At 49.4% G+C, this 11,807-nt stretch overlaps 1 protein-coding gene across 1 annotated transcript; it reads right to left on the minus strand.

Moving 5' to 3' along the window:
- Positions 1-975: 975 nt before the first annotated feature.
- LOC122137577 (protein PBMUCL2-like) lies at positions 976-1,581 on the minus strand. The gene has a single exon (XM_042725214.1). The coding sequence runs from the start codon at positions 1,579-1,581 to the stop codon at positions 976-978; it is 606 nt and encodes a 201-aa protein (XP_042581148.1).
- Between the last annotated feature and the right edge of the window lie 10,226 nt (positions 1,582-11,807).

Genomic DNA, 11,807 nt, shown 5'->3' on the forward strand with positions numbered 1-11,807 from the left:
GGCATTCTGATGTGAAGAGGAAAAAAAGGACAGAGCGGGAAGGACTAACGTGGCGTGAAGGTGGAACTGGAAGAATGGATTTACAAAGTGAAAGTGATTGAAGGATTGAAGGGTGGCTGAACATCCACATCATCTATGCAGCAGTTAAGTGCCTCTTTGATATCCTTCTGTGAAGCCCCTTTATCTTCCATATTCGTTGGGTGTATCAGTCAGTGGACAGTGTCTCTAAATTAGTCAAGATATTGACTGAAATCTCTTCGTAGTATACTTCTTACAGTGTTGGATATTCAGATCTATCAATGGAAGAGGACGCCGGCTGGGACCGTGAGCGGGAGCCTTATTCACTGTGAGTTTGTGGACTGCAGTGTTTAGTGTGAAGTGGACACGTGTGATTCTTTGAAGTGATTTACTGCATGCACAAGTGTGGGTGTATAATTCTGCTGCCTGCTCTGGAGATAAAAACTGCTGTGTGGAAGTCTCTTACTACAGTCTGTTCCATTATCTGTTGTTGTCTGCTCTGAAGAGAAGCCGCTGGGTGAAGTAATCTTACCACTGCATGTTCCATTATCTGCTGTCATACTCTGGAGATTAACTGCTGTGTGGAAGTCTCTTACTACAGTCTGTTCCATCATCTGTTGTTGTCTTTTCTGAAGAGAAGCCGCTGGGTGAAGATCTCTTACCAGTTGTTCCATTGTCTGCCGCTGTCTGCTCTGAAGAGAAGCCGCTGGGTGAAGTAATCTTACCACTGCATGTTCCATTATCTGCTGTCATACTCTGGAGATTTAACTGCTGTGTGGAAGTCTCTTACTACAGTCTGTTCCATCATCTGTTGTTGTCTGTTCTGAAGAGAAGCCGCTGGGTGAAGATCCCTTACCAGTTGTTCCATTGTCTGCCGCTGTCTGCTCTGAAGAGAAGCAGCTGGGTGAAGTAATCTTACCACTGCATGTTCCATTATCTGCTGTCATACTCTGGAGATTAACTGCTGTGTGGAAGTCTCTTACTACAGTCTGTTCCATCATCTGTTGTTGTCTGTTCTGAAGAGAAGCCGCTGGGTGAAGATCCCTTACCAGTTGTTCCATTGTCTGCCGCTGTCTGCTCTGAAGAGAAGCCGCTGGGTGAAGTAATCTTACCACTGTCTGTTCCATTATCTGCTGTCATACTCTGAATACTGCTGCTGTGTAAAAGTCTCTTGTCACAGTCTGTGCCATGGTCTGCCGCTGCCTGCTCTGAAGAGAAGTCGCTGGGTGAAGCTCTCTTACCATTGTCTGTTCTATTATCTGCTGTCTGCTCTGAAGAGAAGCCGCTGGGTGAAGCTCTCTTACCAGTGTCTGTTCTATTATCTGCTGTCTGCTCTGAAGAGAAGCCGCTGGGTGAAGCTATCTTACCACTGTCTGTTTCATTATCTGCTGTCATACTCTGGAGATAAGTCGCTGTGTAAAAGTCTCTTGTTACAGTCTGTGCCATGGTCTGCCGCTGCCTGCTCTGAAGAGAAGTCGCTGGGTGAAGATCCCTTACCAATTGTTCCATTGTCTGCCGCTGTCTGCTCTGAAGAGAAGCCGCTGGGTGAAGCTCTCTTACCATTGTCTGTTCTATTATCTGATGTCTGCTCTGAAGAGAAGCCGCTGGGTGAAGCTATCTTACCCCTGTCTGTTTCATTATCTGCTGTCATACTCTGGAGATAAGTCGCTGTGTAAAAGTCTCTTGTTACAGTCTGTGCCATGGTCTGCCGCTGCCTGCTCTGAAGAGAAGTCGCTGGGTGAAGATCCCTTACCAATTGTTCCATTGCCTGCCGCTGCTGCTCTGAAGAGAAGCCGCTGGGTGAAGCTCTTACCATTGTCTGTTCTATTATCTGCTGTCTGTTCCGAAGAGAAGCCGCTGGGTGAAGCTGTCTTACCCCTGTCTGTTGTTTCATTATCTGCTGTCATACTCTGAAGATAACCTGTTATGTGAAAGTCTTTTACCACAAGTTATTCCATTACCTGTTGTTGTCTGCTCTGCAGAGAAGCCGCTGGGTGAAGTTCTCTTACTATTGTCTGTTTCATTATCTGCTGTCATACTCTGAAGATAATCTGCCATGTGAACGTCACTTACTATAAGTTGTTTCATTGCCTGCCATTGTCTGCTTTGAAGAGAAGCCGCTAGGAGAAGATCCTTTTACCATTGTCTGTACGAACACCTGCCGTGCCTGTTCGAAGAGGAACTGTTGTGTGCTCGACCCTTACTATCGCTTGTACATATACGTATCATTCACTGTCTTGGAGAGGAACTGCTGTGAGAATTCCTTGACATTGTTTATGCAGGTGTTGACCATTGGCTGTTCTGAAGAGGAATCACTATACCCACCATCGACTGTGTTAGAAAGGGACTGCTGAGTGGAGATCTCGTAGCCCCATCTGTCCGATCCTTTGTCGTCTGTGTCGAGGAAGACTTACTGAGGGACCCCCCCCCCCCCTCCTTTTACCTTCGCCTAAAAGGCTACCTACCAGTTCTGTCTGAAGAGGAACGATTGAGTTGGCTTCCCGTTCTGTTATCCGCTGGGTTGTGACTGTTGCATCAAGGGCTCCCACTGCTGTCGGACAGAGGAGGATAGAGTTGGAACTCTTCCATTACGTGTTTTAATAACTAGGATTCTAATTCAATAAAACTGAACTTTTATTACTTACCTTGTTGTCTGTCTGTGGTGTCTCTGGGTAAGCTCCTTGAGGTGGTACATTTAATAGGGGCTCGTTCCGGCCCGTGACAACTTGGCGTAGTTTTTATTGTTTTTCTTGTTGTGTTTATGTGCCAGAGGCCCATGATGGCGGACGAAGATTTGCCGGTAGTCCGGCCTCCTGTTATGCCTGTTTTTGTGGGTGCCCCTTGGGCCCAGAAGTATGGAGGACCAGGATCAGAATTGAGTTTGACGGAGTGGAAGGCTCAGGTAGAGTACCTGGCGGGACTACAGGGGCTGAGTGCCTCGCAGAAGACCCAGTTCGTGCTGAATTCACTTGAAGGCGAGGCCAAGAGGGAAGTACAAGCCGCGCCCGAAGCAACCCGAGGCACCGCCCAAGCAATCTTTGATTTCCTGGTCGGGCAGTATGGTGACGCCACCCCGGTGGCTGTCCTGAGAGCTCAGTTCTTTAATTGTAAACAAGGACCCAGGCAGACTCTGCGGGCCTTCGCCTTACGACTACGGGAGCAGTTTGCTAGGTTGAAGGGGCGACGTGATCATGGCCTAGGGGAAGAAGAGACCTTGTTGCGGGATCAGTTCCTCCTGGGACTCCGTGAGGGACCCATCCGGCAGAGTCTACGCTTACAGCTTCGCCGGGATCCTGGGCTGACGTTTGAAGGTCTGCGGCGAGAGGCCTTGGCCCTGGAACTGGATCATGCAGAGACGGTTGATCCTTCCGTGTGTATGGCCACTAGCGAGATTTGTACCCCTACACCTTCGGAAGTCTCCGACTGGAAGCAGACCTTACGGACGGAGCTTATGAAGGACGTTCGAGAGCAAATGACGGAATTGTCTAGAACCCTCTTGGAGGAGTTGCGCAGGGGGCGGCCCCATCCCCCGACCTTGCCCCGGGAGCGTTCCTACTCGGACGGGAGTCGAGAGCTGGGACGACGTCCTGCCCGGCCGACTGGGCCGAGGTTCCAGTGGGACGAACAGGGACGGCCAATATGTAACAGTTGTGGAGAGCCTGGGCACATAAGCCGCCAGTGCGGCCCTCGTCGTGGTTCGCAAGGGGGTTTTTAGAGTTACCGGCCACTGTGGGTCAAGTGGTCGGGACCCCCTTGACGGACCCTTCTTCGTTGTTTGTTCCTAGAGACAGTTTGGTGGGGCATTGCCCAACTGTGGAGGTCCAAGTGTATGGCGTTGAGTTCCGGTGCCTGATGGATACTGGCTCCCAAGTCACCTTGTTTTCTGAAAGTCTGTCCCAAGAACTCTTTGATGGCCGTCCACTGCAGGGAATTGAAGCTCCGTGGCTCACTCTGAGAGGGGCGAATGGCCTGGATATCCCCTACGTTGGATACTTGGTAACCGATTTTAAGATTCATGGGGTCACCGTACCACAGAAAGGGGTTGTGGTTGTCCGAGACCATTGTCTAGGGGAACATCGAGCTCTTCTGGGCATGAATGTCCTTACGGATTGCTGGGAAGAAGTGTTTCGTGTTAGACCAGCTCGAACCACTCCGATAGCGGAAAGGAGGGAATGGGATCGGATCGTGGCTGATTGTCGTAGAATCCAGATGGCCAGTTCCCAGGGAGACCGGGAAGATACTGGCCGAGTGGCCTGTCGATATGCCCTTTCTGTCCCAGCAAGGAGCGAAGCTGTTGTCTGGGCCCGGTTACCCGTTCGATCGTACGGACCAGAAGATTGGGTCCTGGTGGAGCCCCATTGGGACTGTCAAAGTGTTGAAGTGGCTCGAGGACTCGCGGTGGCCCGTCGAGGCCGTGTTTCCGTGAGGGTGCGGAATGTGAATCCCTACCCCGTTACCCTCTACCGCCATCAGCGGTTGGTCCGAGTTACCCCGGTGAGCCCTTCCCAGGTGAGGGAGGGCGGAGAAGTACACTTTTGTCAAGTAAGCTCCACGGTGGTCGAGGTAGCCCTTGGGCGAGTGGATCCGCAGAAGGACCCTATTGGGGAGGGGATGCCGGCCCATCTCCTGGGGGAGTCGTTGCGAGGAGAGGGTCTGGAAGAGGACCAGGTGCAACAGCTCCAGGACTTCTTGGCAAAGTGGCAGCACATATTCTCAGCTCATGACGAGGACTATGGGTGTACGGACATTGTGAGGCATCCGATCTGTACCGGCGATGCCGCGCCCAGTCGTGAGCGATACCGTCCGGTGCCACCAACTCTGTATTCGGAGATCCGTACCCTGCTACGAGGGATGCTGGAGACTGGGGTTATCCGCGAGAGTAGCAGCCCGTGGGCCGCCCCGATCGTCCTAGTACGGAAGAAGACTGGAGCTTGGAGATTCTGTGTGGATTATCGAAAGCTGAATCAAGTTACCAAGAAAGACGCTTTCCCTTTGCCGAGGATAGAGGACTCTCTCACCAGTTTGACACAGGCCGCATGGTATTCCACCCTAGATCTTGCCAGTGGGTATTGGCAGGTACGGGTGGAGGAGGGGGATCGGGAGAAGACTGCGTTCGCTACCCCCTTTGGGCTTTTTGAATGGGACCGGATGCCGTTCGGACTTTGTAACGCTCCGGCTACATTCCAGCGGTTAATGCAGCGGTGTCTGGGCAGTCAGTTGATGGATTCGACACTGGTGTATTTGGACGATGTAATCGTTTATTCCCCGGATTTTACCTCGCACCTACGGCATCTGGAACAGGCGTTTCAAGCGATGGAGAAATATGGTCTGAAGTTACAACCAGACAAGTGCCAATTGTTCCGAAAGGAGGTGAGATTCCTGGGTCACTGTGTGAGTGCTGCTGGAGTCTCTGTGGACCCGGATAAAGTGGCGGTCGTCCAGGGGTGGGAACCACCTAAGACGGTGCGGCAAGTAAGATCCTTTCTGGGTTTCGTGGGGTATTATCGGCGTTTCATAAAGGACTTCTCCAGGACTGCCAAGCCATTGAACCAACTTCTTGTGGGCTCGGGCCGCCCTCGTGGCCGAGGATCTCCCTCTGTCGCTTGGGATTCCGCATGTGAAATAGCCTTTCAAAAGCTTAAACAGGAATTACTGCAGGCCCCCATTCTGGCCTATGCGGATTTCACCCAACCCTTTATCCTCTATACTGATGCCAGTAATACCGGGCTGGGAGCAGTGCTGGCTCAACAACAACAGGGAAGGGAACGGGTCATCGCTTATGCAAGCAGGAGCCTCCATCCGGCGGAGCGGAACGATTCCAATTACAGTTCCTTTAAGATCGAGCTGCTGGCCATGAAGTGGGCCATGTGTGAGAAGTTTAAAGATTACCTGTGGGGAGCCCAGGTACTTGTGGTCACGGATAACAACCCGTTGGTACACTTACATACGGCCAAATTGGGGGCAGTCGAACAGCGGTGGGTAGCTCAGCTGGCCAATTATGACTATCAGCTACAGTATCGACCGGGCCGAGAGCATACTAACGCTGACGTATTGTCCAGACTCCCATTGCCTGATACTGGTGGCCCCCCGCCGATGTGTTCAGCTGAGCACGAGGAGGAATTGATGGTAAGAGTGGTAGAGGCGTCCGGATTTCACCCGGAGGAAACTCCTGCTAGTTGGGGCTGGGACCCACAGCGTTGGAAGGAACGGCAAAAGGAAGATGGTGACCTGGTGGTGGTACGGTCTTATCTGGAGCGGGGGGTTCCTCCTGGAGCAGCAGAAAGACAGACTCAGACGCGGGTAGTGAAGAAACTTCTCGGACAATGGGAGCGGCTCTGCCTAAAGGATGGAGTGGTTTGTCGCTCCGTCCAGGATCCGGTAACCCACGAAGCTGTGCTCCAGGTGGTGGTACCGGAAGGTCAGATTCAGCCGCTGTTACAAGCTTATCATGCCCAGTTGGGACACCAAGGACAGGAGAGAACGGTGTCCCTGTTGCGGAGATGCTTCTATTGGTCTGGGATGGAGGCGTCAGTGAACTTGTTCATCCAGGGATGCCCTCGCTGTATGCTGTTCAAGGCCCGGAGAGAGGTTAGGGCCCCTCTGGTTCCATTGCGCCCTAAGGCCCCTTTACACATTGTGGCTATGGATTATCTGACGCTGAGCCGACCCACTGATCGCTTCCAGAATATCCTGGTGGTGACCGATCTATTCACAAAATATGCTTGGGCGATTCCAACTCTAGACCAAACAGCGACCACTACTGTGAACGTCCTCTGGAGGACGGTGTTCCAACCATTTGGGTGTCCAGAGATCCTACATTCCGATCAAGGGCCAAATTTCGAGTCCAAGGTTGTGCAGGAACTGTGCCGGCTCTACGGGTGTAAGAAGACCCACACCACTCCGTACCACCCTCAAGGTAACGGAGGTTGTGAACGGTTTAATCAGACCCTGTTGAGCCTGTTAGGAACCTTGGACACAGACCATCAAAGCCATTGGATAGATAACCTTCCTGCCTTGACACAGGCGTACAATAACAGTGTGCATAGTACTACCGGCTACGCCCCTACCTATCTGATGTTCGGGAGACATGTGCGCCTGCCTATGGATCTGCTCTGGGGGACGGCTACGGTCGGAGAGCCTCCGAGTCTTACCGATTGGGTGAATCATCATCACCAACAGCTTTATGTGGCCTACCAACGAGTCACGGACCGAATCGGTAGGGCGGCTGATAAAAACAAGAGGTTGTATGATAGAATGGCTCGAGAGGCTCCTTTGTTACCTGGAGAGCGGGTACTCATACGGGACAATCGGCGTCAAGGGAAGGGGAAGCTTAGTGATCGGTGGGGGGCTCAGCCGTACGTGGTGGAGCGACAACAAAGACCTCACCAGCCGGTATACACCGTTCGGCCTGAAGGGAAGTCTGGTCCGGAGCGGGTGTTGCATCGGAACTTACTTCGCCCTTGCCCAAATTATCCGAAGCCCACGGCAGGCATTTCTGTAGTCCCGGTGTCCCCGAGGCCACCCTTGGTGGGGTGGGCGGTAGTCCCAAGGGGCCCAGATATGGAAGTAAGAAGAGTGGACCCTGTCTCGCCCCCTAGACGCTCCCAACGGGAGACGCGAGGACAACCCCCTGAGAGGTATGGAGAATGGGTTTCGGCTCCCCCGGTCTAGGGACTAGACCGAAATGGTGGGGGAGGATGTCACGGGGTGATAGACAAAGAGGAACTATTATCCCGGGAAATGTTTCCAGGTGGGAGCAGTTTTAGTGGGACACCGGGCTGGTTTCGGGGTTTCCCCCATGTATTGCGTCTGGGTGCAGCTACTAAATGAAGAGACAAGCGTCAGCTGTGTAACAGGAGGAAAGTTAACAGCGATTGGGACATGTATTGACCAGGTGGATTATAAAAAGGGCATTCTGATGTGAAGAGGAAAAAAAGGACAGAGCGGGAAGGACTAACGTGGCGTGAAGGTGGAACTGGAAGAATGGATTTACAAAGTGAAAGTGATTGAAGGATTGAAGGGTGGCTGAACATCCACATCATCTATGCAGCAGTTAAGTGCCTCTTTGATATCCTTCTGTGAAGCCCCTTTATCTTCCATATTCGTTGGGTGTATCAGTCAGTGGACAGTGTCTCTAAATTAGTCAAGATATTGACTGAAATCTCTTCGTAGTATACTTCTTACAGTGTTGGATATTCAGATCTATCAATAGAAGAGGACGCCGGCTGGGACCGTGAGCGGGAGCCTTATTCACTTTGAGTTTGTTGTGGACTGCAGTGTTTAGTGTGAAGTGGACACGTGTGATTCTTTGAAGTGATTTACTGCATGCACAAGTGTGGGTGTATAATTCTGCTGCCTGCTCTGGAGATAAACTGCTGTGTGGAAGTCTCTTACTACAGTCTGTTCCATTATCTGTTGTTGTCTGTTCTGAAGAGAAGCCGCTGGGTGAAGATCCCTTACCAGTTGTTCCATTGTCTGCCGCTGTCTGCTCTGAAGAGAAGCCGCTGGGTGAAGTAATCTTACCACTGCATGTTCCATTATCTGCTGTCATACTCTGGAGATTAACTGCTGTGTGGAAGTCTCTTACTACAGTCTGTTCCATCATCTGTTGTTGTCTGTTCTGAAGAGAAGCCGCTGGGTGAAGATCCCTTACCAGTTGTTCCATTGTCTGCCGCTGTCTGCTCTGAAGAGAAGCCGCTGGGTGAAGTAATCTTACCACTGCATGTTCCATTATCTGCTGTCATACTCTGGAGATTAACTGCTGTGTGGAAGTCTCTTACTACAGTCTGTTCCATCATCTGTTGTTGTCTGTTCTGAAGAGAAGCCGCTGGGTGAAGATCCCTTACCAGTTGTTCCATTGTCTGCCGCTGTCTGCTCTGAAGAGAAGCCGCTGGGTGAAGTAATCTTACCACTGTCTGTTCCATTATCTGCTGTCATACTCTGAAGATAAGCTGCTGTGTAAAAGTCTCTTGTCACAGTCTGTGCCATGGTCTGCCGCTGTCTGCTCTGAAGAGAAGAGAAGCCGCTCCGTGTCTATATCTTACCAGTGTCTGTTCTATTATCTGCTGTCTGCTCTGAAGAGAAGCCGCTGGGTGAAGCTATCTTACCACTGTCTGTTTCATTATCTGCTGCCATACTCTGAAGATAAGTCGCTGTCTGTCTCTTGTTACAGTCTGTGTGCCATCGTCTGTGCCATGGTCTGCCGCTGCCTGCTCTGAATGGAAGTCGCTGGGTGAAGATCCCTTACCAGTTTTTCCATTGTCTGCCGCTGTCTGCTCTGAAGAGAAGCCGCTGGGTGAAGCTCTCTTACCATTGTCTGTTCTATTATCTGCTGTCTGCTCTGAAGAGAAGCCGCTGGGTGAAGCTATCTTACCCCTGTCTGTTTCATTATCTGCTGTCATACTCTGGAGATAAGTCGCTGTGTAAAAGTCTCTTGTTACAGTCTGTGCCATGGTCTGCCGCTGCCTGCTCTGAAGAGAAGTCGCTGGGTGAAGATCCCTTACCAGTTGTTCCATTGCCTGCCGCTGTCTGCTCTGAAGAGAAGCCGCTGGGTGAAGCTCTCTTACCATTGTCTGTTCTATTATCTGCTGTCTGTTCCGAAGAGAAGCCGCTGGGTGAAGCTGTCTTACCCCTGTCTGTTTCATTATCTGCTGTCATACTCTGAAGATAACCTGTTATGTGAAAGTCTTTTACCACAAGTTATTCAATTACCTGTTGTTGTCTGCTCTGCAGAGAAGCCGCTGGGTGAAGTTCTCTTACTATTGTCTGTTTCATTATCTGCTGTCATACTCTGAAGATAATCTGCCATGTGAACGTCACTTACTATAAGTTGTTTCATTGCCTGCCATTGTCTGCTTTGAAGAGAAGCCGCTAGGAGAAGATCCTTTTACCATTGTCTGTACGAACACCTGCCGTGCCTGTTCGAAGAGGAACTGTTGTGTGCTCGACCCTTACTATCGCTTGTACATATACGTATCATTCACTGTCTTGGAGAGGAACTGTTGTGAGAATTCCTTGACATTGTTTATGCAGGTGTTGACCATTGGCTGTTCTGAAGAGGAATCACTATACCCACCATCGACTGTGTTAGCAAGGGACTGCTGAGTGGAGATCTCGTAGCCCCATCTGTCCGATCCTTTGTCGTCTGTGTCGAGGAAGACTTACTGAGGGACCCCCCCCCCCCCCTCCTTTTACCTTCGCCTAAAAGGCTACCTACCAGTTCTGTCTGAAGAGGAACGATTGAGTTGGCTTCCCGTTGTGTTTTTAATCTAGATTTAAACAGAGAGAGTGTGGTCTGAGCCCCGAACATTATCAGGAAGGCTATTCCAGAGTTTTGGGAGCCAAATGTGAAAAAGCTCTACCTTCTTTAGTGGACTTTGCTATCCTAGGTACTATCAAAAGTCCAGCGTTTTGTGACCTTAAGGAGCGTGATGGGTTTTGTAGCGTGGTAGAAGACTAGTTAGGTACGCAGGAGGCTAAGCCATTAAGGGCCTTATAAGTAAGTAATAATATTTGTAACTGATACGGAACTTAATAGGTAGCCAGTGCAGAGACTGTAGTATTGGGGTAATATGATCATATTTTCTTGACCTGGTAAAGGACTCTAGCCGCTGCATTTTTGAACTACCTGTAGCTTGTTTATTGAGGATGCAGGACAACCACCTAGCAGTGCATTACAATAGTCCAGTCTAGAGGTCATGAACGCATGAACTAGCTTTTCTGCATCAGGAACAGGTAACATGTTTCGTAGCTTGGCAATGTTTCTAAGATGGAAGAATGCTGTTTTGTAACATGGGAAATATGATTTTCAAAAGCAAGTTACTGTCTAATATAACACCCAGATTTTTTACAGTAGAGGAAGAAGTAACAGTACATCCGTCTAGTTTGCAAATTGTAATCTACGAGATTCTGTGTAATGTTTTCTGGTCCAATAAGTAATATCTCTGTCTTATCTGAATTTTAATAGGAGAAAATTATTGGTCATCCAATCTTTTACATTTTTAACACACTCTGCTAGCTTAGATAATTTAGAAGTTTCACCTGGTCTTGTTGAGATATATAGTTGGGTATCATCAGCATAACAGTGGAAACTAATCCCGTATTTTCTAATGATATTACCAAGGGGCAACATGTATATTGAAAATAGCAGAGGACCTAGGACAGATCCTTGTGGCACTCCTATTTTACTGGTGATAAATGAGATGACTCCCCATTTAGATAAACAAAGTGGTAGCGATCGGACAGATAGGATCTAAACCATCTTAAAGCCTGCCCTTGGATACCTGTATAGTTTTGTAATCTATCTATGAGTATGTCGTGATCTACTGGTGTCAAACGCAGCACTAAGATCAAGTAAAACTAGCAATGAGATGCAGCCTTGGTCTGATGCAAGAAGCAAGTCATTTGTAATTTTAATTTTGCAGTTTCTGTGCTATGATGGGGCCTAAAATCTGACTGAAATTCTTCATAGAGATCTTTTTTTTTGCAGGTAGGAGCACAATTGAGCAGACACAACTTTTTCTAAAATTTTAGACATAAATGGAAGATTTGAATATGGGTCTGTAATTTGCCAGTTCACTAGGATCTAGTTGTGGTTTCTTAATAAGAGGCTTAATAACCGCCAGCTTGAATGGTTTTGGGACGTGACCTAAAGATAACGATGAGTTAATAATATTGAGAAGTGGTTTTTTCTGCTACAGGTAACAACTCTTTCAGTAATTTAGTGGGTACAGGATCTAATAAACATGTTGTTGGTTTAGATGCAGTAGTGATAAGTTTATTTAGCTCTT

The sequence above is a fragment of the Cyprinus carpio genome, chromosome B6, assembly GCF_018340385.1.
Source record: "Cyprinus carpio isolate SPL01 chromosome B6, ASM1834038v1, whole genome shotgun sequence".
In the NCBI taxonomy this organism is placed as follows: Eukaryota; Metazoa; Chordata; class Actinopteri; order Cypriniformes; family Cyprinidae; genus Cyprinus; species Cyprinus carpio.

Excerpts from the sequence above, each read along its gene's own strand:
- LOC122137577 (XM_042725214.1), bottom strand. The coding sequence starts at position 1,581 with ATGGTAAGAGAGCTTCACCCAGCGGCTTCTCTTCAGAGCAGACAGCGG.